The sequence below is a fragment of the Exophiala aquamarina genome (genome assembly GCF_000709125.1).
Source record: "Exophiala aquamarina CBS 119918 chromosome Unknown aczIA-supercont1.8, whole genome shotgun sequence".
In the NCBI taxonomy this organism is placed as follows: domain Eukaryota; kingdom Fungi; phylum Ascomycota; class Eurotiomycetes; order Chaetothyriales; family Herpotrichiellaceae; genus Exophiala; species Exophiala aquamarina.
The window spans coordinates 746,624-772,240 of record NW_013550580.1 but is presented as its reverse complement, the minus strand read 5'-3'; the positions used below and the strand labels follow the sequence as shown (position 1 = coordinate 772,240).

Here is a 25,617-nt window from a genome sequence, read left to right as displayed (position 1 = left end):
TAGCATGGCATGGCTGCCTGGAACGCCCATGAAATTCCAGTCTTCATCTTCCCGTGCAACAGAAGGGGAAATTCGTGACTCGATGGCGAGCTGCCGATACCCATCGAGCGGTGTTCTCACTCTAGAAACGCCATCGTTCTGATTGGACGGCTGGCTACGAGCTTCCCCGCGTGCCGCGAGGCTGAGCCCAAACCTATCGTGCTCATCACACGAACGGCCACCTGCTTTCTTCTTGTACCCCGTCCCTCTCCGAAGCAAGTTCTGATCTCAATGTAGGCCTTTTCATCGGTGGAGGCTGAGGAACGGTAACGCTTCAGCTATTGGTTGGTACGACTTCCTTTCCCCACTGGATTGGTCAACTTACCCCCTTTCACCCAAACCGGCAAACAATGTCTGCCTTACAGGTGCCTAGATATCTGTTGAGCAGTACATAAACTCCCCAAGGCTTCTCTCTGTGTTCATTCTGGACATTCAATCTCTCTAAGTCTTGCCAACAACGTACTCATTGTCATTTCCCAACTATACACCATGTTCGCTCGCCCAAACTACAGCCGGTCTCTGTGCGGGTGTTGGTATGCAGCACCAGTCTCTGGATATTGGAAGGTAGAAAAGAAATACCTTCCACAAGTCCAACTTTCATCCTCAACAAATATCCTTGCCACCACCTCACGGACAACATTGAGACAGACCTTCGTCAATAATGAATCTAGAAGTCTCGAGCAGGTCCAGTATACCTTTCCCCTCTATGATGGTGTTAGTGTTGTTGGTTTCACTTGCACCGTGGGCTCCAAGACTATTGTCGGTATCGTGAAAGAGAGACAACAAGCCCGCGTGGATTATCAAGCAGCAGTCTCACGCGGCGAAACCGCTGGACTCCTTGAGCAACTACCTGAAGCGTCAGATGTTTTCACCACATCAATCGGCAACATTCCACCCAACGAAAAGATTATGGTGGAGATAGTCTATCTCGGAGAACTGAAACATGATGCAGAAACTGACGGTTCGCGCTTTACTATTCCAACAGTGATCGCGCCTCGGTATGGTCCAGTTTCAACAGACTCCGCCCAAGTACTTTCGAGTACAAGCCTGGCAGCCAAAACAGGCATCTCCATCTCGGTCGATGTGACTCTCGAGGAAGGGTCCATAGTACGCGGTTTGCAAAGCCCCAGTCACCCCATCGCTGTCACTATGGGACGAACATCAACAATGGACGAAGACAGCTTCAATAACAATCATGCTTCGGCGACCTTAACCCTCGGAAGCACTGAGTTGGAGAAAGATTTTGTGATTGTTGTCCTAGCAAAAGGAACCGACACTCCTCGCGCCCTACTCGAAACCCATCCTACGATCCCGAATCAGCGTGCCCTCATGGCAACACTTGTGCCAAAGTTCAACATCCCGAGCATTTCTCCCGAGATTGTCTTTGTTGTCGACAGAAGCGGCAGTATGGGCGGAAAGATTGAGCTTGTGGTCGCCGCCATGAAGATCTTCCTCAAGTCTCTCCCGGTAGGCGTCAAATTCAACATCTGCTCCTTCGGTTCTCATCATTCTTTTCTCTTCAAGAAGAGCAAAACTTACGACCAGTCAAGCCTGAAAGATGCGCTTAAACATCTTGAATCCTTTTCCGCAAATTATGGAGGTACGGAAATGCTTCAGCCTGTGAAAGAGACGGTGAAGAACCGTTACAACGACTTGCCGCTTGAAGCCATGATTCTCACTGACGGAGAGATCTGGAATCAAGACGAGTTATTCAAGTTCATCAATACTACTTCCAATGCACGCTTCTTTACTCTTGGTATTGGTAGTGGTGCGTCCTCTGCCCTCGTGGAAGGCATTGCTCGTGCAGGCAACGGATTCGCTCAATTCGTCGGGGAAAATGAAAAGATGGACAAGCGAGTAGTGCGCATGTTGAAGGGAGCTTTAACTCCTCATGTGACTGACTATAAACTCGAAGTCACTTATAACCCGGAAGAGGTGGCCCCGGCGGATGATGATTTCGAAATGATTGACTCCGAAAAGCCAGCTCGTCAAGCAACTGTGGTAGCCGACTTACAAGAGTCTGGGGGAAAGAAACCCATTTCTCTATTCGACACCAATGCTACGGAACAACCAACCAACCCTCCTGCCGGGAGGTACGATAGCGTCCCTGATGTTCCATCCCCGAAGATTCTGCAAGCACCCGACCAAATCCCAGCATTGTTCCCTTTCAATCGCACCACAGTTTACCTTCTCCTTAGCCCCGAATCAACACGTCAAGTTCCAAAATCGGTAATCCTCCGCGGAACGAGCGAGCATGGTCCACTCGAACAAGAAATCCTTGTCCAAGACGTTGGCACTGGTGAGACTATACACCAGCTAGCAGCCAAGAAGGCGATACACGAACTTGAGCAAGGGCGTGGATGGATCACAAAAGCCCGCAATGCTGAAAACACACTCCTCAAATCGACGCACGAGGGCAAATGGGATCTCATCGTGGAACGCGAAGCTGTAAGACTCGGAGTACAGTTCCAAGTCGGTGGGAAATGGTGCTCCTTCGTCGCAGTCGAGAAGCAACCCGGTGACAAGAGTGCTAATCCACCAGAATACTCGGAGAAGGAGTTGAACACTGATGGAGGCTCCAATCATATGCGTAAGTCCAGCCCCTTTAACAGACTCTTTGGTGCGCCCGTGACAATGGATGCTTGCGATGTGTCTCGTGGCCCCTTTATCAATGGCCCCAATGGTAGCTTTGGCGTTGGCTCTCAACCTGGCTATCAGCAATCTGGACCTGGTCAATCTTCCGGTGGGGAGCCTGCCACCAACACCACTTCTGGATCACTGTTTGGTGCTACTTCAGCAATACATTCTGGTCCTGCACCATCTCTATATAGTGGAAACACCACACCAGAGTCTGGGGGACTAGTTGCCAGAATCCCTACTAATGCCCTAGCATCCGCTGGAGGCCTATTTGGTACCAAAGTCGTGGACCTAGCGTCATCTTCTGGTGGTCTGTTCGGCCAGAGTTCTTTTGGATTTGGCAGCAGGGGAGATGTTATCCCCAAACGTGAGAATAGCGCACCGTTCGGGGCACCACCTGCTGGAGTTGCTTCCCAGCAGACAAGACGAAGCCTGTTTGGTGGACTTCCTCAGGCCTCTTCGACTCCATCTTTGTTCTCTATGCAAGAACAAACAAATGACACATCTAATGGACCTGACCTGTCGGTGACCTGCAACCTCAAGCCTCCCAGTTCCGGACAGCTCAACTCAACTAACCAAGGCATTCACCATATAGACCTTCCATTCCATCTCCCTTGCTATGCGCTAGCGAACCATGCATCGACCCAGCACTGTGAAGGAACTCGAAATATCATTAACACGGATGACCGCCCCGACCAAGTCTCACTTGACGACAAAATCTACGAAGCATACACTGCGGAGATGAATGATGCTGCTTGCATGCCACTACCAGACGAGTCGGACTCGGACTTGGACCTGGCCACGGACATTTTGCGTAACGCTCCATTGGCTAAAGAAACCCCAGCTGACCAGCGTGTGAACACAGAACCACAAGACCAAGTGAGAAAAAGGAGTGCCCCTACCAGTCTATCTTACAGGGGTGGATATGGTGCACCCCTTCTCGCTTCCTCCGCTGCCCGGTCCTCCGCCCCTGCGCCGGCTCCAGTGCTGCAACAATACCAAATGGGCTTGATGAAACTCGAGCAGCAGAACAAGAACCGCCTGCCGATGTACGACGTTCAAGCTGCTAATGCACAGTCGATCCATTATGCTATGCCCCCGGGAGGCGCTGCCCCGCCCCCCGCTCCTCCCCGTTCAGCACTCCTCAGTACAGGAAGCGCAGCCCTCTCATTATCGTCGGGGCCAGAACCCAAGGCCAAACAAGGTGCTAAGGGATTTAGCGTGGCCGGCCTTTTTGGCAGCAGCGGCAGCAGTGAAGCCAAGGCCGGGAAATCCACCGGCGGTAGTAGCTTCGGCGGTGCTTTCTTCCGGAACAGCGCTGTAGGTGGCCCCACGGCGTTCTCTAGCCGGCACTCAAGTAGCAGAGAAGCAGAGAAGGACGTAGGCGATGGTGAAGAGAATCAGAGATTGTCCCTTGATAGAGCAGATCAGTATGTGGACTATTCTGAGGAGTCGTACAGCCCCCAAGACGTCCGTGCTGCCACCTCATCCCCTAGCGACAAAATGCACGCCTTGATCGGCCTCCAATCCTTCGATGGGGCTTGGAGCGCGTCGAAGCAGTTGTTCCAACTTCTCGGCATTGACAGCAACAAGATTTCGACTCTTTCCAAAGATGAAAGCGTCTCTGTGACGGCCTTGGCAATTGCTTGGTTGAAGAAGCACGCATGCAACGAAGAAGATGTCTGGGAGATGGTGGTGGACAAGGCCCTCGGGTGGTTGGAGGCCAAGGTCGGCAGGGACGAGGCCGCGAAGGTTTTGGCCGATGCTGGAAATGTCGTTTAATACAACGTTTTTGTTTGGAAAAGGCTATAAGTGGGCAGATGAGGATGCCACTGTTGACTCATTCGCAAACTTGCTGCGAGTGACGGTACTGTGCAGGTTTACGAGAATGTCCTTGTCTCAAAGGAAGAAAATGGAAACCCCAAATGAACGCATCGCGAATACGACTTCATCGGAGGAGGCCTCTTCAGTACTCTTCAGTACTAGTTAGTTCAAGTACGTAGCAATAAAGTTACACTCACCACCAAGCATCCGCTTATCTACCTAACATCTATGTATTTCCACTTGAATGGCGGGGAGACGACTTTAACTCCGTGTATCTCCGGCAATCCTAGATGCTTCACTTAACGTCGAAGGCAAGGGAACAGTAGCACACCGCAACTCCCATACGGGGTTAATGAAATTTAAGGTCATCTCCATCAAACTATAAGAGCCAGGTTGCGCTTGGGAGGTCTAGAAGATGGTTCTAGGTAGAACAAGGGTGCAATCTGGCTTCATACAACGCCCTTGAACAGCATACATAGCCTCGTTGGTCTGGTAAGGAATACTGTATACTAGTGCCTTCACCATGGCAGCCATCCCAGAGACACATCGTTCCCTCATGCTCACTTCCTTCGACGAACCACTCTCTGTCAAGACGCTGCCCACTCCCACTCAACTCTCAGGCAGTGCCATAGTCCAGATCCTCTCCGTGCCAATCCTGTCCTATGCCTCCAAACTCTACTCTGGCGCAATGGGATATCCACTTCATCTTCCCCTGACCATAGGAGGCGGCGCCATCGGCCGCATCATAAGCGTCGGCAGTGATGCCACATACCTCGCGCCGGGTCAAATGGTGCTCGTGGATCCGATGATCCGCGGCCGTGATGACCCAACAAAGAGTATTCTCCTCGGGGTCCACGGTGGCATCTCAGAAGGCGCCGCTCGCCTGATGGCCGGTGACTGGCGAGACGGGTCGTGTGCTGAGCTTGCCAGGTGGCCGTTGGAGAACGTGCATGCGCTCGATGAAAGGAAGTTGCTCGAGGAACAGGGCTACACCGTCCACGAGCTGGCTTATCTCGTGCGTTTGCTCGTGCCCATGGGCGGGCTCTCCGAACTCAACGTCGGCGCGGGTGAGAGAGTGGTCATCGCACCGGCAACAGGGCAGTTCGGTGGCGCCGCTGTCGAAGTCGCTCTAGCGTTGGGTGCGGACGTGGTCATCTGCGGGAGGAATCGCGTCGTGCTGGAGAAGATGAAGGCTAGTCTCAGCCCTGCCTATCCCTCGGCTAACATCGAGATCGTCCAGCTCTCGGGCGACGTGGACGTGGACGTCAAAGCGCTGACGCAGAACGGTGCATGTGACAAATACATCGACTTCTCGCCCGCTGCGGCGGCTCGGTCCGCACACATCACCGCGTGTCTCATGGCGTTGAGGAAAGGCGGCAAAGCTTGCTTCCAGGGCGGGATCCCTGGGCCCGTTGACGTGCCGTACCTGTTGGTCATGTTCAACGATCTAAAGATCAGTGGGAAGTTCATGTACGAGCGCCGGGATGTCAAGGATCTCATCCGGCTGGTCGAATCCAAGAGACTGAAATACAATGTCAGCACTATGCAAGTGTTTGGCTTGGAAGAGTGGGAGACCGCATTCGATGTTGCCGGGAGGAATACCGCCTGGAGAGAGATCAGTGTCTTTGACCCGAGCACGAAATCTTGATATGTCAAGTGTTTTATGAGATAAGAGTGCTCTATTTTTAAATGTGATAGCTTGGCCATTATTTACAGACTGGTGTATAATACTACTTGATTTTGTAGCGGGATATCATGTGGTGCGGGTGCGTCGAAAGACTAGACTTTGCTCCCCATTTGCAATCGTGCTGCGTACAACCTGAGCTCAAAAGTCGTGACATTCCCTTTCCAACTAATCTAGGACGCCTCGAATCCAATTCTCTACAAATAATTGGTGACAGCCTACAGTTTCGATGGTGCCCCTGCGGTCCCACAACATGTAGGATCCAATGCCTTCCCAACCTTCGGGAACACAGCATATCGCGACGAGGTGTCACACGTCTTTCCCTTGAGCTCGGAAGGAGGCACCCACAAGGCCGGATTGCGGTCGAAGAAGTTGGAGGCGCGCAGCATGATGCTGACGGGCTCGCCGGGCATGATGGGGAAGTCTTCAGCACGCGGGAAATGTGTTAGGCCAAACTGCAGGTAGCACACGATGTCAGTGTTCTCGATGTTCTCATCCCGCGCCGCCCAATCGACCACGGTGCTGTTCTGCGGGTGGCCGTCCTCGCCTGTCGATTGGCAGACGTAGTCACCAGCAGGGAATAGCTCGTAATCCCGATAGGGGGTCACCCAGAGCGTTTTGCGTGCAAAGCCACCGCGTTTGTACACCACGGACCCCGGTTTGGAGAGCAGGCTCGGCGATTCGCGTGAGATGATCTTGTAGCCGATGGGCTTTTTGGCGAAGGGGTGTTGAATGCTGGGGTTGACAATGTCCCACGTACGGGAGGTTTCGTGGCAATAGTCTACCGCACCTTGGGTGCTAGTTTTCAGCGGCGTCTTCTTGGAGTAGAACGCGTTGCCGTAGAGGTTGGCAGGACTACCGACCGGATCATCAGAGGCAACAGCGTCCGACTGCACGACCGTGTTCTTGGGGCCATCGATTTCTGGATCGATTCTTAGAGAAAAGATGTGCTGGTGGTTATGTGCGGTGAGACGCTTGGCCACTTCGGTACCAAATGGCGCAGCTGTCTCCGAGTCGTGCAGGACGTAGGTATTGAGCATACCTGTCAGCTTGACTTCGAGCTTATATGTACCGTCCAGGTGGAACGTATGGTAGAAACAATATTCGTAGTTAGCGGCAGTGATGATTTGGGAGATGATGAGTTTGCGGTCTCGAGCTGAAACGACCTTGCCGTCGCGGTAGTCTGTGTGCTTGTACAATAGGCCGTTGTCTTCTTCGTGGATAGCAAATAGCGTTCTTGATCACTGCAGCCTCGCCCTTACCGGTGCTGACGATTGCATCCAGGTAGTGGATTGCGCCTTTGCAATCACAACCAAGAGCCAGGGGGTTCGTCATAAGACCAGTACCATACTCGCCCACATCGAAAGCGTGCTTCTTGTGATGCGGGTCTTCCGGACAGCCGTATGGGACGATCATTTCCACCACGGAGATTCGGTTGAACATTTTTCGCTCGCGCTTTTGAATCTGATCGAAGACTTTCACATCAGATAGAACGATTCCCTCGCGGAAATTGAAGCCAATATGCATGCTGAAGCCTGCCCATGAGAGCTCGTTGCCGCGCATAGCGAATGAGACACCCTTAGGCTGCGTGATTTCGATGGGCTTGAGGAGGTCATGGTTATAAGAATCACTGATGAACTCTGGGAGGTAGTTGTGGTCATCGAAGGGCATGGGAACCCGCTCTCCATTGACGCGGCGGATGTCGACGCTCAAAACCTTTTCCCGCTCGGTGTCCACGACCACAGTGAAGTCAAGAGGATGCGCGTATTGGTTGTCGAACTCGGACTTGCGATAATAGGCCAGACCTTGTTGCAGACGGGTCTCGAATCCCCATCGGTTATCCACTCCAATTGCCCAAGCATCAATGAATACTTTGGACATGTCGATAATGCCGATCTCGCGACAGGCTTCAATCACGCCATCGTCTTCCCGGCAAACCCGCTCACAGACATCAAGGTCCTCAAGGGTCAGAGTCGGCATGACTTCGTTAATGACCTTAGTATCCTCCACTTGGCTGGTGTTGAGATTTAGGACGACTTCGCTGACCTTTGCTGTGACAAGTTCCAGGACGATGGCGAAAGCTCGGCGAGGAGGTTTAGGACCTGTCCCATCTTGCCAGGCCTTATACTCCAGCTTTCTGGGTTCTCGTAGCGTTATGCAGTTGAACTTGATTTTCATAGGATGTAGATGTTCCCGAATCAAACGGGCAGCCCGCGGAATTTCGTGGATAGATAATTGGTCTGGAGAAATTTAGTCCGAGAGTCTGGGAGACATGAAGGGGTGAGAAGGAAAGTGATTCACACCTAAAGGATGACATGATCTGGAAGGATGTGGTTCTGATGAATAATTACTCTCATCCTCCTTGATGATGGCATAGCCAGCTATCGACTCTGTATCTATATTCATGATGGCTTCGAGATATTGGGATAATACAGATAGTTTTCAAATATATGACGGCAGTACAAGACTTTACTTGAGTGTGTCTTCTTGAGAGTTGTCTTCGCCAGATTCTATCCCTCGGTCCTTATATAACTAATGACTCCATAAGATGTACCGTTGAGGTATTCGCTTGGACCTACTTAATCGGGTGGTTTAGCCAAGTGGACCTCGATGCCCATTGGCTTACGGAGAACAGCATCACCGGACCGGGAACTTGGTCTAGTGGGATACGATGTCACGAAGCTTTCCCCGCCTCTCTCAGATCTTACTGGACCGAATGCCAGGTAGACGAGGCGAAAGAAAGACATAATCTGGTTTCCCAGGTATCCTTTAGTCAAACTTTGCAAAGGAGCCTTCCAACTGCCTGAACACGGGCATCTCCATTGCCAGTGCTCGCAAGCGCTTTCTGGGCCGGGCATAGCTGGGTGGCCAGCACTCAAGCTGATCCCTCCGCGCCTATAAGTCGGGTGTGCCCACAGTTGACGAGGTTATAGGACCCTTTTCCGCATTGGGCGTGCGTTGTCCGCCTTGACATATTTACCAGAACGCACAGCTACCAGCTGGACGAGGTGCCTTTTGATTTCTTACAATCTTTCAATCCACTCACCACAATGTCAAATCTTTCAGTGCCTTTGCAGACTCCCAACGGCCACAGGTATAGCCAACCTACTGGACTCTTCATCAACAACGAATTTGTTAAGTCGTCCACTGGGCAGAAGATTACTTCAATCAGCCCTGCAACTGAAACGGAAATCGTTTCGGTGCATGCGGCAAGTAAACAGGATGTGAACAATGCAGTTAGCGCTGCGCGAAAGGCGCTCAATAATCGGTCCTGGAAGATGATGTCCGGAACAGAGCGAGGACAACTCATGGCCAAACTGGCCGACCTAATCGAGGCCAACAAAGAGCTTCTTGCTTCAACGGAGGCCTGGGATAATGGTAAGTCTCTCCCTTTGAACCGGAAAACTCGCCTCTAAATCACACTTAGGCAAGCCGTATCTGGTGGCATTGGAGGAGGATCTCCCAGAGACCTTCAACACCATCCGCTACTATGCTGGCTGGGCGGACAAGCTCCATGGACAGGTCATTAGTGGTATTCCGGGCAAGTTTGCTTATACTATCCGACAACCTATCGGTGTTGTCGGGCAGATTATCCCCTGGAATTACCCTCTATCTATGGCAGCATGGAAGCTTGGGCCGGCTCTGGCCTGTGGCAACACGGTCGTTCTCAAACCAGCAGAGCAGACTCCAGTTAGCATCCTCCTACTAGCCGAGCTAATCAAGGAGGCTGGTTTCCCTCCAGGAGTGGTCAACATCGTCAACGGTCTAGGCCGTGAGGCTGGCTCGGCGTTGGTTCAGCATCCAGATGTTGACAAAGTGGCATTCACTGGGTCCACCGCCACAGCCCGCGAGATCATGAAGATGGCGGCAGGAACTCTCAAGAATATCACCCTCGAGACTGGCGGGAAATCTCCTCTAATTGTATTCAATGACGCGGACCTATCCGAAGCTGTCAAGTGGTCGCATATTGGCATCATGTCTAATCAAGGCCAAATTTGCACGTCCACCTCGCGAGTTCTTGTTCAGGATGATGTTTATGATAAGTTTGTCTCCGAATTTGTGAAACATACGAAAAACACCAGTGTGGTGGGCGATCCCTTCAACAAGGACACTTTCCAGGGCCCACAAGTCACTAAGGCCCAGTACGACAAGATTCTGTCTTATGTTAAGACCGGTCAATCGGAAGGTGCTACACTTGCTACTGGTGGCGCCGCACACCGTGGAAATGACGGAAAGGGCTACTATATCCAGCCTACAATCTTCACGGACGTGAAAGACACTATGAAGGTGTATCGTGAGGAGATCTTCGGACCGGTCGTTGTCGTTAGCAAGTTTTCGGACGAAGATGATGCCATTAGGCGGGCTAACGACACAACCTATGGGCTGGGAGCGGCCGTATTCACACGAGATATCGAGAAGGCTCATCGTGTGGCCGCAGAGATTCAGGCGGGAATGGTTTGGGTCAACTCCTCGCAGGACTCAGACTATCGGGTTCCTTTTGGCGGCGTCAAACAAAGCGGCATTGGCCGAGAGCTAGGCGAGGCGGGGTTGAAGGAGTATAGTCAAATTAAGGCCATTCATGTCAATATGACGAGCAGGGAATGTAAGTTGTAAAATACCACTTATAGCAGCAGAAAAGCAGATACTATTGGAGATCTGATAATGAAACAATACCTCTCATCGTCCTTATCCCTTGGAGCATGTCAGCCCGGACTAACATGATAATGAAACGCTTGAGACTATGCTTGTTCCAACGATACGCCCGATAGATAGAAGCACCCGGCCCGTGAAGCTTTAGACCACATAGAATAGACCCTCTTGTCTCCACAATAAGTTCAACTTCACTCCTCCTCGAGCGTTGGTCAAATAAACTACCCGATTTGGAAGAGGGATCAAAGCTTGCCTGTCCCGGTGTGGAGAGAAGACACTAAAGCCACAGCCGCGGCCACGGTGTAATGATACATATTGCGAGTCGGAGATGAACGCGAATTATACAGAGATATGCTGCCGGGCGACATAAGGGTCTTCGGAACACTCGCGCAGAACAGTTGTACGCGTTACATATCAACATGGTGCTGGAGATCACATTTACTTTGCCCCTTGAGAATCGTCCAGTCTCCACAATTTTGCGGAATCATTGCCATTTTGGTAAACTTCGGCCCCTCCAGATCAGGCTTGTCCATGCGCGCCACTAGCGACTCAAATGGGCTCCCTACTTTCTGATTTTCAATGAGATCATGGCCTGGCAACTAAACCTTCGCACATTGGAAAGTTTGTCAGGACGACCGCTGGAAGCATGGCGATGGCGATCATATTGTGACATACGAATACTGTCTCGGCAGTCAAAACGCCAATATCTTCCCCCACGGGGACCCGGAGACCGGCTACCACTACTGTATTCTCCGGTCCTTGAGCTGGACATTGCACACGAAGATCTATGGCAGTGAGGTATTATTCTATTATATACAAAATCGCTCTCTCCCGTTCGTGAATCATATCTCTCTTGCCCTCTCCATATACAGCGTGACGTGACCACATAATACCATTGTCACCACAGCCATGAATTCTAAGGCAAGCGACGATCGATACAGAACTCAGGACGGGCTTCCTCCTGCCGAGCCCATCAAGTCCGTCACACAATCTAATCTTGATGCCGCCGACCTCACAACATTTGGCCATGAGCAAGAACTTTCCCGGAAATTCAGTGCGGTCTCCATATTCGCTTTGGCCTTCACCGTCCTAGGCACCTGGTCCACCTTCGCCCAAGGTCTTAGCAGCGGCCTCAATAATGGCGGCCCTGTCGCAATTCTTTGGGGCCTCATGCTCGTTGGCGTGTGCAACATTTGTGTTGCTCTGTCACTGGGAGAGCTGCTTTCCAGTATGCCTACCTCACTCGGCCAAGCGTATTTTGTCTTCGCGCTGTGGCAGGGAAGAGTTGGGCGGGCAAGCAGCTATATGTGTGCCTGGGTGAACACCTTTGGCTGGTGGTGCCTCGCTGCCAGCCAAATCGCCTTCATGACGGATTTTTTGCTCGCCATGAAGACCATGTTTGATCCGGAATGGGACGGCGCGTCCAAAGGCTGGGTTCAGTTTCTGATCTACGTTGGCATCACCTTCACCTTCACCCTTCTCAATGCCGTGGCCTGCCGCAGGGACAGTATTTTGCCCATCTTCAATGATTTTGTCGGCATAACCTTCACGTTGCTGTTCGTGGTCTTTATTCTCGCTCTCTTGATTGTCACGGGGGTCAAGCCCAATTTGAATTTCCAAGACGCATCGGTCGTCTTCGGCAAATGGATCAATGAGACGGGTTGGCCGGATGGTGTGGTGTGGTTTACAGGCTTGGTGCAAAGCGCTTACGGATTGACCGCCTTCGATTCTTTGATTCATTTTTCCGACGAGCTGGACAATCCTCGTCGCACCGGGCCCAAGATCATGTGGCTGTCCGTTGCCATGGGCTGGGCATCAGGCTGGGTTTTTATGCTGGTGTGCCTGTTCTGCATCCAAGACTGGGAGGCGTTGGCCAATTCCGACGACATCCCCTTCATCCCCATCGTAACTGGCGCTCTTGGACGCAATGGCGGCGCAGTGTTGATTGCCGTCTTCATTATGAATGGCCTGTGTCAGGGTGCAAGCATCGTAACCACCGCCTCACGTTTGACTTGGGCTTTTGCTCGTGACGGAGGGCTCCCCTTCAGCAATTTTCTCAAGCACGTCAACCCCTTTTGGAAGGCGCCTGTACGTGCAATATGGACCCAAGGGGTCATCATTGGTCTTGTCGGCGTGCTCTACCTCTTCTCTGACACCACTCTCCAGGCGATTCTCAGTGTGAGCACCATCGCCCTCACTATTTCGTACGCCATGCCTATTGTCACCTTGCTCGCCGTTGGTCGCAACCATCTTTCTCCCGGTCCGTTTCAGCTAGGCCGCCTAGGTACCGCTATAAACGTGGTCAGTATCATCTACTGCGTGATTACCACAGTCATGTTCTTCTTCCCCGGGTCACCCAACCCATCTACCGCTGACATGAATTACGCGATTGCTGTTTTTGGGGTGATGATGATAATATCCACTGCATTCTGGTTCTTGCGCGGCAACACGCAGTTCCTGGTATCCGAAGGTGTGATAGTGGGAGTAAGGAAAAGGGAGCAACAGTTGAAAGACAATCATTCTGAGGCTATGCACCGGACCCAGTATGAGTTGAAGCCTGGAGCCGGTGAGCCAGAAAGGACACATGCTCGATAGGTTATGGTGGATAGCTTCTATGATTTGTACTACGTTGCTGATGAGTGCTTCGTCCGTAGACTTTTGGGCATACTCATATAGACACAATAGATCTGTGTATCAAGAATGACCAACTCCATACCAGCCGCTGTTTGCCCGGGAGGCCTTCTTCCAACACGAAAAGAATCCGGTCTCGGCAGTATCATTGCAAATTCAATTCAAGATACATCGTGTCGATACTATTGAGACAGTGAGTTAGCAAATTGTAAAGCAATCGTGGCCCTGACCTACGTTCTCCCCATCTTCGACCCAACCCCTTTTAACCTCCCCACTTCTTCAAACCCCCATTTTTGATACCAGTCACGCAACGTCAGTCCTCGGTTGGCTGCAGTCTCATCAATAGCCATTATGGCCATGACTTTCCTAACTTTGAATTCAACTTGGGTATCCTCATAGCCAACCTCTTTACACAAATGTGTGGCGTTTTTCAAATTTGTGACAAGCTGTGAGATCAGGAGACTTCCAATTCCCCGGCCAGTATATTGCGGATGGCAGATAAGAGTTATCTCAACCGTATGGCCGTATCCAAGCATGTAACCGCGAAATGCAGATGAACAGGCATAGCCCACCACCTTACCATCCTGGGATTCGTCAACAGCGACAAGGTACGGCAGTTGACGGGACATCGAGTCTCTGTAACGGGTCGCAATGTAATCTAGCGACGGTTTCTGAGTCAGGAAAGAAACAACCGTGTTGAGTACATAGTGCTCGAATATATCCCTGACTTGATGCAGGTCAGATTCAGTCGCGGGGCGGACGATCACAGGCATTACACAAGCCAAGACTCCACTGACAAGGAGAAGAACCTGTTATAGAAAGGACACGCTACACTATCCCTCCCTTCTGTTGGAATCCCCTGATCATAAAGGCAGACTTCTTGCCCTTTATGCGGCGGGTTATCCGTCCACGATTATGCCCATCAACAAGTTATCGTTATCGTTATCGTTATCGTTAGCGGCACGTGATTTTCCCCGCACGCTCTGACTCTCCGCATTTGAGATGAGGCAGTCAATCAATTCACATCCATCGTCACTCTTTATTTTGGAGGCCGATTGCCTCATGAAGAGCCTCGTTTATTTCTGTCCCTCCAAAGACAGATTGTCTTCTTCTTGATTTGCGACAACACTCAAAACATCCATACCTTGCATGTGGTCGCATCTGCGCTTCTCTACCATGTCTGCTCTACCCCTCCGAACCATGAAGGACATCCCATCCATCAGCTCCCTCTACCGATCTATGGACCTGAGCCCTCGCGCAGGCACCCCACAGCTCGTCCCGTCTGCCAATCAAGAGCTCAACGACAAGATCTGCACCATCCAAGAAGACATCACTGTCCTCCAGGTCGACGGGATTGTCAATGCTGCGAACTCTGGCCTCGGCGGAGGAGGTGGTGTTGACGGAGCCATTCACCGCGCTGCCGGTCGTGGACTCTCGAAAGAGTGTCGCGAAATAGGCGGATGCTTTACCGGTTCTGCAGTGATCACCGACGCTTACAACCTGCCCTGCAAGAAGATCGTCCATGCCGTCGGTCCTGTATTCAAGAGCTACGAGCGTGATGAACCTACCCTGCGCAGCTGTTACACCAAAGCACTCTCCCTTGCTGTCGAACATAACCTCAAAACCGTTGCTTTCCCCGCTATCTCCACCGGCGTATATGGCTACCCCAGTGATGGTGCTGCTCACGCGGCCTGTGCAGCAGTCTACACCTTTTTGACAGGACCAAAGGGCAAAGGGCTAGACAAAGTCATCTTCTGCAACTTCTTGGACCGAGACGTCGAAGCTTATGCCAAACACATCCCGTGAGTGATCGATCCATCGTCCAATTCCTATTACTCCCCTACTGACCCTTTTGTTCTTCCTCAGGACCTTTTTCCCACCCACCGAGGAAGACCTGTCGCCTCCAGGTGAGTATGGTGCAGAGACCACAACTCGAAAGGATGATATGCCAACCAATGATGACCAGATCCTTCCAAAGCCGACTGAGGAATTGACTGATGGACCCGCCGACAAGGTTGATCCGTGCATCCTCTCAGCGTCAGACCAAACCTAGGACAACCTTCGAATCTCATCGGAAGGTAGTAAGGAAAAAGACTCAAATATTATGCGAGCACCCTAGAGATATTAGGTGTGGTATCACAAAACAGTGCCGGCACGCCCATAATGGAGTTAGTCGAGTCTAGCTTCGGTGCATGAGCAGCCATGAACAACTGTACCGTCTGCGCTTTCAAACTATCCCCTGGCTTCCCCATGCATTCATGTCTTCAAAAGTTAATGAATCCAAGGAGACCAAAATTGCCAAGGCTACGAAGGCTTGACGACGAAGGAATGATCAAAGGATGATTAGTGAAACACAAAGAGAGACCAAGACAAGGCACGCTATCAACATCCGCAAGGACTTGAGATTCACCATATCACAGTCTGGAGCTGGGATCGCTTGTGAAGGTGCACAGCCTCAGCCTTACCAATGCCTTGGACGGCTCAGTTAGATACCCCAATCAATCACAAATGTCCAACCTGATCCATCCGATCCTGCAAAATACTAATCAGTTAACCCAGTCCCACTGGCCAGCCTGCAGCTCTTTCAACTTTCGCGATACGACATTGTGAGTATACAGTTAGTTCACCGCTTTGACCGAGGACCGTACCGTAGATTCGAGTCCTTTTCAACCATTCACGAGGGAGCATATGCTGTTCAATTCAAGAGAACTTCGACCATCAAGCCAGTAATCATCACCAAAGGGTATATCATATTAAATACAAGAACAATAATAATGTAAATATCCCAATAATAAATACAGTGAATCCCTGTGGCGGACACCGCTTCCCATGATTCATCGCTCATGCTATTCCACCCCAACCACCCTGTAAACAATATGCTCATATGTATAATCCACAATACCACATCGTTTGCCGCCTCAAATATGCAAGGAGTCCAGCCTTTCGGGCTACACATCAAATCTGACTTCGCCCTCCTCGCCCAACTCCTCCTCTTCCCTCTGGACAAGACGCTCGATCTCACTGGACACGCTGAGGACCCAGTGGTCTCGTTCAGCGCGGCTTCGGCATTTAAAGACCATTCCACGACCAGGAACTCCAAGCTGTCGAACTCTCTTCAACCTAGCCAAGTTGCTGCCTTTGGATTTGCCTTCATCAGTGGAGCTTCCTCCTGTGGTGGTAGTCTCTGCCTTCGCTGCAGCTCTGAACCAGCCCTTCCGTTTGTTCATCCAAACCACAAAGCAAGTCATCACATCAACATCGGCGCTCGTCCATCCGTCCTCGAGATATACGCGCGGTAGGCTAGCCATCCCCGGGTGATTTGCATCAAATGTCTTGTTTTGGTACAAGAGATCGTCCTCCACAACTAGACCACTGTAGACGTAGCAATCCTTGAGATCTATGACCTGTTGCTTCTGTTGGTGGATATGGCGTATTTGCTGTCCTGTCCTTTTTCTCGCTGTTGCTTGAAAGATGAGCAGTTGACCGCCACTGAGTATGACTTGAGAGCGATGGAACGTCGATCGTCGGCGAGTTTTCAGGTATAATGACCCTGACATCGTGATACTTCGACAACTGCTGATGCCACACATGTTGAAAAGCTCGGGGCTTGCCTCACTTCGGCTCACCTCCCACTTCCTAGCAAATTGACCTATGACGGCCTCCATCTCTTCATCGACGTTAAGTTGTGTTAAATTAGCGCGTCGGACTGCTTTGAAGGTATCCATCTCTGCTTTGATGCGGAGTTTCCAATATTTGACCAGCTTTCTTAATCTTTGAATCCACTCATCACGAGTTTGCTTTGAATATGCCTGCAATCGAATGACAAGTCCATTGTCGAGCATGATTTCGAAGACTCTGTCATTGTCAATTTCTCTTGTTGTACCGTCTTCTGCTGTGGTACCATCCACGTCCTCATGGAAATCCACGTCAGAATCCGAACCGGGTTCCAACGTGTCGTCTGCAGCAGAAGCACCCCACTTCATCTTACGAACCTTCCGAACATAGCATAGATCGATGAAGCCATCAGAGTCAGTGATATTGGCCACATTCCGCCTGGCTTCCTCGACAGCCTCTCTATCATGGCTCGCTAGGGATGACGGGTTCCCCGAAGACAACCAGGAGATTGCACCGTCACGTAGCTTGTAAGGCTCTACGTCAAAGATCAGCGGTGTTTTCTCCACGATCTCGTGAGCAGACGGAACATCCGGACCTCCGATTGTCGCTAGCCTTGGCGGATGGGGTGGTGTCGCTTTGGCCGGTCGATTGAAGAGTAAGAACTGGTTGTGACTAGAGAAATATAGCCTTTTGAAGAATGCCTTTCCAAAACGTTGTTGGACCCCTTTTTGAGAAGTCAGGCGGATTAGAAAGCCTTCAACTGGAGGCGGCTCGTCATGGTGTTTGCCCTTTTTGCCGTAGACGAATGTTGGGTAATGCTGCTTTGGCCGCAGCTCGAGGTCATGAGACTTTTGCATGGCCATTGACCCGTACATCTTGTCCTCATTTGCACCATAGACCCATTCTAGTCGATCATACCTTTTCCAAGCAAGACCCATCTTGGTCGTCTCACTCCATGTCTTGAGAACGCTAGACCACTCGGGATCTCCCTCCAGCATTTCTATACACTGTGATATTATTTTACCGGCAACTGCTTGTTCGGCAGCGACTGTTTGAGCAATAGCAGTTTCCTCACTGGTGGCCCCTTGCGCCGCAAGTTCAATGACTTCGAACGGCTTTTCGAGTCTCAATATCACATCCAAATCTGGGACATTGACCTGCAAAGTAGCTGGTCGTTGCCAACCAAGAGCGTCCCGGAGGAAAGTATACCATTCTACCGAGTGAGCAGTTGAACTTGGTCTCATGACAAAAATCCTAGTACCCTTCTTGTAGGGATGCCAGATGACAACGGTTTTGTCCAACGAAGAGTATAAATTAACCCGTGCTGTTTTCGGATCCAATTTGATTTCGTGAGAAGGCCTCTTTTGAGTAGAGCCGTCGTCGATTTCGGGGATGACTCTCGTTTTATAGATTTGCAGTCTGAAATCATCAGCCTCGTGCCTTTTGCTTTTCCTTGCGACAATCATAAACTCTCGCCACTTTTCTAGAACTCTTGTCTCTAATTTGATGCTCTCATTTTCGTCAAAGTCTTCAGGCACTTGTTGTATGGTGAAGTCGATCCTTGTCAGCATTCTCTCCATCTTAACGATAGTACCTTCCCGGAGAACATTACGTCGGAGCCTTTTGTTCGCAACACGATCTCGCGCTCTTCCTGCTTTGTTAGTTATCTGATGCTTTCCGTGGTAGACTCCTTCTGTTACTTTAAACCTGACGCCTGTATTAGCACGCCCGAGCTGATATGGCCTTTCATCGGTGATGGGAGACGGATCGTGTTTCTGGAGAGATCGATCTGTGGGTCGTATTTTTCGCTCATTCACCAACAACCCGGTCCTCGAATTTGAATCTATATCTTCCTGAGTAAGGGCTGAAGGTTGCAGAGACGCTCGGTTAGAAGGTCCCTGGTCGTCACTGCTATCCTGCTTCAGGTGGCAGTTGGTGTCTCGTGGAGGAAGACGAGAGGGCGCTGCGTCGGATGACGGAACGATGTGCTCCCGGGCTGTGGTGAAAGATTCTGGCTGGTGAGAGCCTGTGTCTTTGCTGGCCCTCAACTTCCTGTCATTTGTTCCGTCAAAGCCGGGGATGGGCCTCGGGGCTGTACTACGCGCTCTTTCGTCTTGAACCTCCTCACGGATGTCCTCTACCGTAGCACCAAGATCAGCAGTCGCCACAGGAGCTAGATTTATTGCCTCGATCTCTTCATTATCACCATCCTCATCATCCTCTATGTCCGCATCGGGTGTGGATTCCCCAGTTGAAGTTTGGTCAAAGACATCTTCTGGTTGTGGGAAGCTGAAGCTCATTCGCGCAGCTGTGGAGGGGCCACCGAACCCTGTCAAGGTTCTGTGGTGTGGACCACTAGAGGCGGCCGCATTGAATGTAGCTTTTCTGGAAGAATAGGTACTCAGTTCGAGTCTTCGTTTGTACCAAGATTTTCGGTTGCTGTTCAGCCAACCTTCTGGTATGGGTCCGATGAAGAAACGGCGAGAGGTTATATTCAAGTGCTCGGGAGAGCCATGCTTGAGTCGAATTGCGGTGTATGAGTCAGGGTCAAGGGCGTCGAAGTTGTCAGGGCTCATCTGACTGGGGTTTGGCATCACTCTGGGAGTCGACATGATGAGAGGGGGACAATGTATTGGAGTTATAAGCGCGGGAGTCTATCCATTGCGGAAACAGAACAGCTCAGCACCCGACTAAAGTTGCTGAAGTGTTGGAATAGATATCTGACACTACGAAATACTCGTTTGGAGTGCTCATGAAAACCACTGCATTGACTGCGCCCAGCAACGCGTTGCCTTGGGAGAAAGAACGACCCTCACAATATGGCAGGAGGCTGACGTCATGAAGGTAAGTGGTTCTTTCCCTTCTGGGGATAATCCGCCTTGCCTGATTGGGACACCGTCCACATAAGGAGCACGGAGTACATGTGACATGTCAGGTACTTCGAATCCCACCATCCACCGCAACGGTATGTCGATGAAATAGAGGACACACTAACACTACCTATAAAGCCACCGCCGATCCTGTCGACAAGACATCCTCTCGTTACTAGAATAAAACAAACTTTCCCCTAACCACAACTCCTTATCGTTCTGGGCACCTTCGTACCACACGCACACATTCCCGTCCCCTCTCAAAATGTCCAACCAAATTCCCGCAGGCAAGACATGGTTTGACACCCACAAAGTGCACTTTGAAGGCGTGCCGGTGTCCGCCGACCATGGGGTTTCCACCAGCGAGTTCCTCGATGCCTCCGAGGCCACAACCACGCTCTTTGATCTACTTGGCTCGGTCGCCTTCACCCCAGTGAAGAACGACATGACCGGCAACATTGCGAAGGTCCGCGAAAGGCAGAAGGCCGCTCCAGACACCGCCGTCACGCTGCAGTCCCTGGTCAAGGCCGAGCTGGCTTCAAAATCACACAAGGCGACTGAGGGTCTACTGTGGCTGGTGCGAGGTCTTGACTTCACTGCCCAAGCTTTGAGATCTGATCTGACTTCTAATGCTACCATATCGGCCACTGAGGCGAAGCCAAGTAAGGAGTTGGCTGATGGTTTCAGGACCAGCTACAAGAATACATTGGCTCCCCATCACAGTTTTCTGATCAAGCCGGTCTTCAGTGCTGCTATGAGTGCGACCCCCTACAGAAAGGATTTCTATGCTCGACTTGGCGGTGAGGGCACCGATCCAGAGGCAACGAAACAGGCTTTGGAGAAATGGGTTAGTGCTTTGGAAGAGAGGGTGGCTATCTTGAAGACTTTCTTGGCAAGCAAGGATGCTAAATGGTAGATGGAGGTTGGTTGACGAGATCATGAAATTATGGTTCGAGCAAATTTGGGGTGTTGCGGTGCTACATCTGTGGATGCCGAAGATATATTGGTCTCTTGGTTTGGGTTCAATTTGATGCTCCAAAGAAGAGCCAAATACATTCAGCCAAAGAGGAGGGCGAGACCTCACCAGGTCAGCCACATTATACTACAAGTATTCATTTGCCCACATCTCTGTCCAAATCTGGGCCATTTTAAGGCTGGCCGTATGTACAAGAACGCCTTAGCCTTTTAACGCTGTGCACCACATCACCGGTACTTCTCGCCATCGAACATCTTCAAGACTTGACTAAGGTAGGTCGGTCTCAGGACTGACTAGTCCGCTCGCTTTTGTACCACCGCGGATCCGATACTTGAAATGGAGGCGACGGCGGCATATCTTCATGAGCTCGTGATATTTACTTGGTTCGACCCGGCCGTGAGTGTGAAGATTAGATATGAAACTGGAAGCCACTTAAAGTGATCGGGGATTCCGATTATAGCTTTGGGCGCCATTTCTTAACCATCGCTGCTGCTGTCTGAGCCTTTGGCCGTTGCAAGATATTCCTCCAGCCTCCTCCTCTGGCTGGAGTTTTCTTCTTCACGTGCAGCCAAAGCGGGAGGCAGGGGGTTACCATTCCTCGCCAGACCAACCGCCTCAAAGGCGGTCTCGAGCTCGTCGACAATACCCTGAGCGGTGTCTATGATCTCCGGATCGTCCTGATTCTCGAGCTCCCAGCAGGCAGAGGCGTACATTCTCTTCATCTTGGCGTACTTCTTCGGGTCACGGAGGAAAGTGGGCAAAAGGTCGCGGTTCTTGCGCAAAATGAGTAGTTCCTGCTCGGCTTTGCCGTCGGTGAAAGCCTCGCTGAGACGCTTTGCATCTGGATTGATCTTCGCGTCGAAGACGGCGTCGTATTCGATTCGACCACTCTTCTTCGCTGGGTAGTCGTTCTCCTCCGGCCGGATCACCTTCCATGAGTACCATGGAGTCATAAGGATCTTGGCGGTCCCAACTACCAGATTTAAGCTGATCGGGCCGTACCAGTTGGAGTCGACGCTCTTATCCCGGCTATTCGCGTCGCCTTCTACCCAAATGTGGTTGAATGGTACCACGACCGGCTCGTCACCGCCAGGGTAGCCCGATAAGGGATGCACTCTGTCTCCCGGGACACCAACAACCCGTTTCACTGCCAACGATTCGGGTCTGGTCGGGGTGCGGAAGACAATGATCTGGCCGCGCTTGACATCCACCTTCGGCAGATGCGGTCGAAACCAGGAATCCAGGAGTACACGCTGGACCAGGATATAATCCGTGGTTTCAGGGAGATCAGGCGAAGAGTTGACATTGAGGAAGGGTGACATGGAAGGGCCGGTGATGTGCATGGGTTCGACAGGGCAGAGGAATAGCAAGAAAAATGCCGTGGGCGGCGCGATGAAGAACAAGCCTCCAATCCAGGGCCGGAAAGCATGGAAGAAGTCGTCGAAGATGCTTCGTCGATCATATTCTTGTTTTTGACCTTCATGTTCCTGCTTGAACCCGCCCTCCTTCTGCGCTTGCTCGGGTGCCTTTAATTGCAATTTCGTTTCAGAAACCAGAGTTGGTCTCTCGAGAGGCAGTGGTCTTCGCCGTCGCAGATCGGACAAGCGTGACCGAGGACCGGCGGCGGCATAACTGCGGATGAAGCGGAGGGTGGTGAGGATACCTCTGGAGGCAGGAGGCATGATTTTGATAGAAGTTTTGAGCTTGCGCTCATGTAAACCCCTGGGCAGTTTCAGCCGCAAGTGTGGCAGCACTCGCTGTCATAATACCATTTTATAGGTTGTGTCTAGCATCCGTGGATGGTCATCCAAATGTCTACTGATAATTACTTCATTGGAGTTGAAGTTGCCGACCTGCACGCGAAAAATTGCTGGGCAGGTCTGCCGAGACTCTCAGCCTCGTGGATTTTGCAAGGTCCCCGAACCTCGTTGCTCTGTATGACACGAGACAAATACATTATCGTTTGAGTAACATTTGTTCATCTGGTATATCTACAATCTTAAGCCAATGGACCCTTCTGAATATCTAGCATCAGCTAAGGATGAAACTGTCTCCATGTTCTCTCAGCTTGTTCTTCCATGCCTTGTTCCTATCGTTGGCCTGTCGTTCAAGCCTCTCCATCTTGCGTCGCTCATAGACCGCCCGGACTGTGCGCTTGGTGATGTCTGCTCCCTCTTCAAAGTTTCTCTGTGCGAGTTCCGTCACTTTGTCTATTTGCTCTGGAGTGTAGATAAAATTCCAAGTCGAAAGGTAGTCGCTCGAATCTGGATCAACGCCTTCGACTTTCGAGTTTGGCAGTAGTGGGAAATAGACCACCGCTATGCCAGCTCCAGGTTTTATTAAATGAAAAGTAGAATCATTAGGATCATCCCAGGTGAGTAATTTGGAAGGAGGTGGCTCGTCGTCACTCGACCTTTCCTCTTTGGTCCCAACCCAAACGTTACATTTGCCCAGTTCTGTCTTGGCATCTGGACTGTCACCAGTCGTGGGGCTTTCCGGCGAGCCTTTACCATCCGGAACACGATCCTTCTCTTGCCTACCTTCCTCTCTTGCTTGTGTGATCTTGGTTGCGGCCTCTTGTGGTGTCGTTGCTTGTGCCTCCTCTAATGCCTGGACAGTCTCTTGTGGCTTTGAAGATTCGGTAGGCCAGCCTGCTCCGAGAGGCCAGCCTTTGATGCCTCGTTGTTTGGCATAGCCATCCACCACAGACAACCAATTCTCTTTCTGGATATCTGCAGACGCATCAAAGGCGATCACAATGTCGACATCCCTCCCAGGACGAAGAAGCGGGTATATGGGCAAATTATTGCTCATACCCGCATCCATCAGCTGCAAATGATTGCTCTTGAAAACCGAGTCTGGACATGTGGATGGCAATTGGTCCTTCATTCCATAGACAAAGTTGGGAATCGTTGCTGGGTCAATAGGATGGATTTTGATAAGATCCTCATTCTTCTCTTCGAGGAGCTCATTTACCCCGGAAAACCCAACCAGTCCCATCAGAACAGGTTTGATTTCTTTGTAATAGTGAGACAATGTTGCGCAGAAGGCTGAGCCCCAGATCCCAAGCAGTAGACTTTGCCGAATCTCTGGCAGAGCAACCCCTGTTTCGAGAGTTTGATTCTGACCATTCTTGAATGGGCGCCCAAAGGCCCAGGTCGGTATCCCTGCACCAAATTCTTCGCACCAAACTTCCCAAGGGTGCATCTCAAACCACTGGAACCAGGCTTCTCTTCTCGCTTTATCTTTAACGTTCTGCTTCAGTGCCAAACTGTCTTGCGCTTTTTCAAGCTCTTCTTCATCCACAGGGATCTCGTGTCGAACAGCTGTGTATATAGGCATGGGGTGCTCGCCATTTTCAAGATAGACGCGTTGATTAGATAGCTTGAGATCGTGATCTTGGACGTCAAGGTCTCCATGGGGCACCAGCAGTCGAGCTGCGAGGAGGCCGCCGTAGACATCGACCAAGCCAAAATCGGCGCCTGGATCTCCTTTGAGCTTTTCGACAAACCCGCTCAAGATGAATTTATTCGTGGGCGCAGAAGTTACCAATTTCATTGCAGTTGGTGGGAATGCAATATGTGTTCCGATCCGGGACTTCAAGTGTTTCAGAACGGTCGCATGATCCTGCTTCCCAAGCGAGGAAAAGTAAATGGTCTGCAGCCAGCAACTCCCGCTGACTCCGGCAGTATATGTAACACAGTCAAATAGACCAGCCTGTTGGGCAGAATGACAACTGCTCGCCCCAGCCACCAAGGCTCTCAATCCTCCTCCGCTACCACATATAGCAATTGTCGGTACATCTTCAGGATCTATCTCTTTCTCTTCAATGTCTAGATATTTGGCTAGAGCCTTGACAATACGTGCCTTTCTTTTCCGACGAAATTCCAACTCGTCCTTTCCGAGCGTATCACCTACACGCACTGTGGCATTCCAGAGAATTTCTGGATTGATTGTCGGGTCCTGAGACTCTTGCCATATTTCGTCTGCCAAAGTGCCAGGCTGCATGCTTAGCTCAAAGCGTAGTTTCTCGAGTCCATCAGGGAGGAACTTTGCCCAAACCGGGACAACAAAGTCAGTGATCTTGTCGCCCACAGTCGTCCATTCTATTCTTTCGATACCTTCTCTCACATTATTGAAATTTCGTGAAAAAGTAGCCCAGGCATTCTCATCATCGTCTTCGAAGCCTGGCCCATATGCATCTGGGTCATTCACTTTGTGTATTATGTCTGCATCACCCCACTTGGTGGCATGCTTGGGGTCTTGGTGGGCGAAGTGACTTTGGACTCGTTGGCCATAACCTGACAGATCGACATTCTGGGGCAGGGCCTTATTCGCTGGGCTATCAAGCTTGACGGTGGAGCTTCGTCGACAAGTAGCGTGAATAGCAGTGCCAGCAGCTGCGGCAAAGACAGTATATCGCCAAGGCGTTCCTGATAGGAGCCTCGCAGCGCTCATAGCGACGGGGAGCGCTGCAAAGACGGTGTTATAAACGCATATCAAACACAATGCCGGTTATTATTCCAAATTTAATAAAATTGGGAGCCTAAGTTTCCTGTGGGCATTCCCAGGTTTTGTTGAAGCTCAACAAATGATGACGTCGGAGAGCATTTGCAAATGGAAATATGTTATTCCGAACACCGGTTCCTGGTCTAGGCTGTACCAGGTTAGATGAATGTACTGGGTCTCTT

General features: G+C 51.0%; 11 protein-coding genes across 11 annotated transcripts; 6 read left to right on the top strand and 5 right to left on the bottom strand.

Moving 5' to 3' along the window:
- Positions 1-528: 528 nt before the first annotated feature.
- A1O9_08838 (uncharacterized protein) lies at positions 529-4,458 on the top strand (the record flags this gene model as incomplete). The annotated part of the gene is made up of 1 exon (XM_013402320.1): positions 529-4,458. The coding sequence occupies one exon, from the start codon at positions 529-531 to the stop codon at positions 4,456-4,458; it is 3,930 nt and encodes a 1,309-aa protein (XP_013257774.1).
- Positions 4,459-5,023: 565 nt separating this feature from the next.
- Positions 5,024-6,148, top strand: A1O9_08837 (uncharacterized protein; the record flags this gene model as incomplete). The annotated part of the gene is made up of 1 exon (XM_013402319.1): positions 5,024-6,148. One exon carries the CDS (start codon positions 5,024-5,026, stop codon positions 6,146-6,148), a length of 1,125 nt encoding a protein of 374 aa, XP_013257773.1.
- Positions 6,149-6,402: 254 nt separating this feature from the next.
- A1O9_08836 (primary-amine oxidase) lies at positions 6,403-8,590 on the bottom strand (the record flags this gene model as incomplete). Its single annotated transcript, XM_013402318.1, has 3 exons — positions 6,403-7,367; positions 7,447-8,424; positions 8,488-8,590. The coding sequence occupies 3 exons, from the start codon at positions 8,588-8,590 to the stop codon at positions 6,403-6,405; spliced, it is 2,046 nt and encodes a 681-aa protein (XP_013257772.1).
- A 644-nt stretch (positions 8,591-9,234) lies between these two features.
- On the top strand, positions 9,235-10,798 carry A1O9_08835 (aldehyde dehydrogenase (NAD+); the record flags this gene model as incomplete). Its single annotated transcript, XM_013402317.1, has 2 exons — positions 9,235-9,562; positions 9,612-10,798. 2 exons carry the CDS (start codon positions 9,235-9,237, stop codon positions 10,796-10,798), a joined length of 1,515 nt encoding a protein of 504 aa, XP_013257771.1.
- Positions 10,799-11,743: 945 nt separating this feature from the next.
- A1O9_08834 (uncharacterized protein) lies at positions 11,744-13,429 on the top strand (the record flags this gene model as incomplete). The annotated part of the gene is made up of 1 exon (XM_013402316.1): positions 11,744-13,429. The coding sequence occupies one exon, from the start codon at positions 11,744-11,746 to the stop codon at positions 13,427-13,429; it is 1,686 nt and encodes a 561-aa protein (XP_013257770.1).
- Positions 13,430-13,695: 266 nt separating this feature from the next.
- A1O9_08833 (uncharacterized protein) lies at positions 13,696-14,238 on the bottom strand (the record flags this gene model as incomplete). The annotated part of the gene is made up of 1 exon (XM_013402315.1): positions 13,696-14,238. One exon carries the CDS (start codon positions 14,236-14,238, stop codon positions 13,696-13,698), a length of 543 nt encoding a protein of 180 aa, XP_013257769.1.
- Positions 14,239-14,614: 376 nt separating this feature from the next.
- A1O9_08832 (uncharacterized protein) lies at positions 14,615-15,271 on the top strand (the record flags this gene model as incomplete). The annotated part of the gene is made up of 1 exon (XM_013402314.1): positions 14,615-15,271. The coding sequence occupies one exon, from the start codon at positions 14,615-14,617 to the stop codon at positions 15,269-15,271; it is 657 nt and encodes a 218-aa protein (XP_013257768.1).
- A 1,142-nt stretch (positions 15,272-16,413) lies between these two features.
- Positions 16,414-19,692, bottom strand: A1O9_08831 (uncharacterized protein; the record flags this gene model as incomplete). The annotated part of the gene is made up of 1 exon (XM_013402313.1): positions 16,414-19,692. The coding sequence occupies one exon, from the start codon at positions 19,690-19,692 to the stop codon at positions 16,414-16,416; it is 3,279 nt and encodes a 1,092-aa protein (XP_013257767.1).
- A 523-nt stretch (positions 19,693-20,215) lies between these two features.
- A1O9_08830 (uncharacterized protein) lies at positions 20,216-20,866 on the top strand (the record flags this gene model as incomplete). The annotated part of the gene is made up of 1 exon (XM_013402312.1): positions 20,216-20,866. One exon carries the CDS (start codon positions 20,216-20,218, stop codon positions 20,864-20,866), a length of 651 nt encoding a protein of 216 aa, XP_013257766.1.
- Positions 20,867-21,402: 536 nt separating this feature from the next.
- On the bottom strand, positions 21,403-22,608 carry A1O9_08829 (uncharacterized protein; the record flags this gene model as incomplete). Its single annotated transcript, XM_013402311.1, has 1 exon — positions 21,403-22,608. The coding sequence occupies one exon, from the start codon at positions 22,606-22,608 to the stop codon at positions 21,403-21,405; it is 1,206 nt and encodes a 401-aa protein (XP_013257765.1).
- A 349-nt stretch (positions 22,609-22,957) lies between these two features.
- On the bottom strand, positions 22,958-25,384 carry A1O9_08828 (phospholipase A2; the record flags this gene model as incomplete). Its single annotated transcript, XM_013402310.1, has 1 exon — positions 22,958-25,384. The coding sequence occupies one exon, from the start codon at positions 25,382-25,384 to the stop codon at positions 22,958-22,960; it is 2,427 nt and encodes an 808-aa protein (XP_013257764.1).
- Between the last annotated feature and the right edge of the window lie 233 nt (positions 25,385-25,617).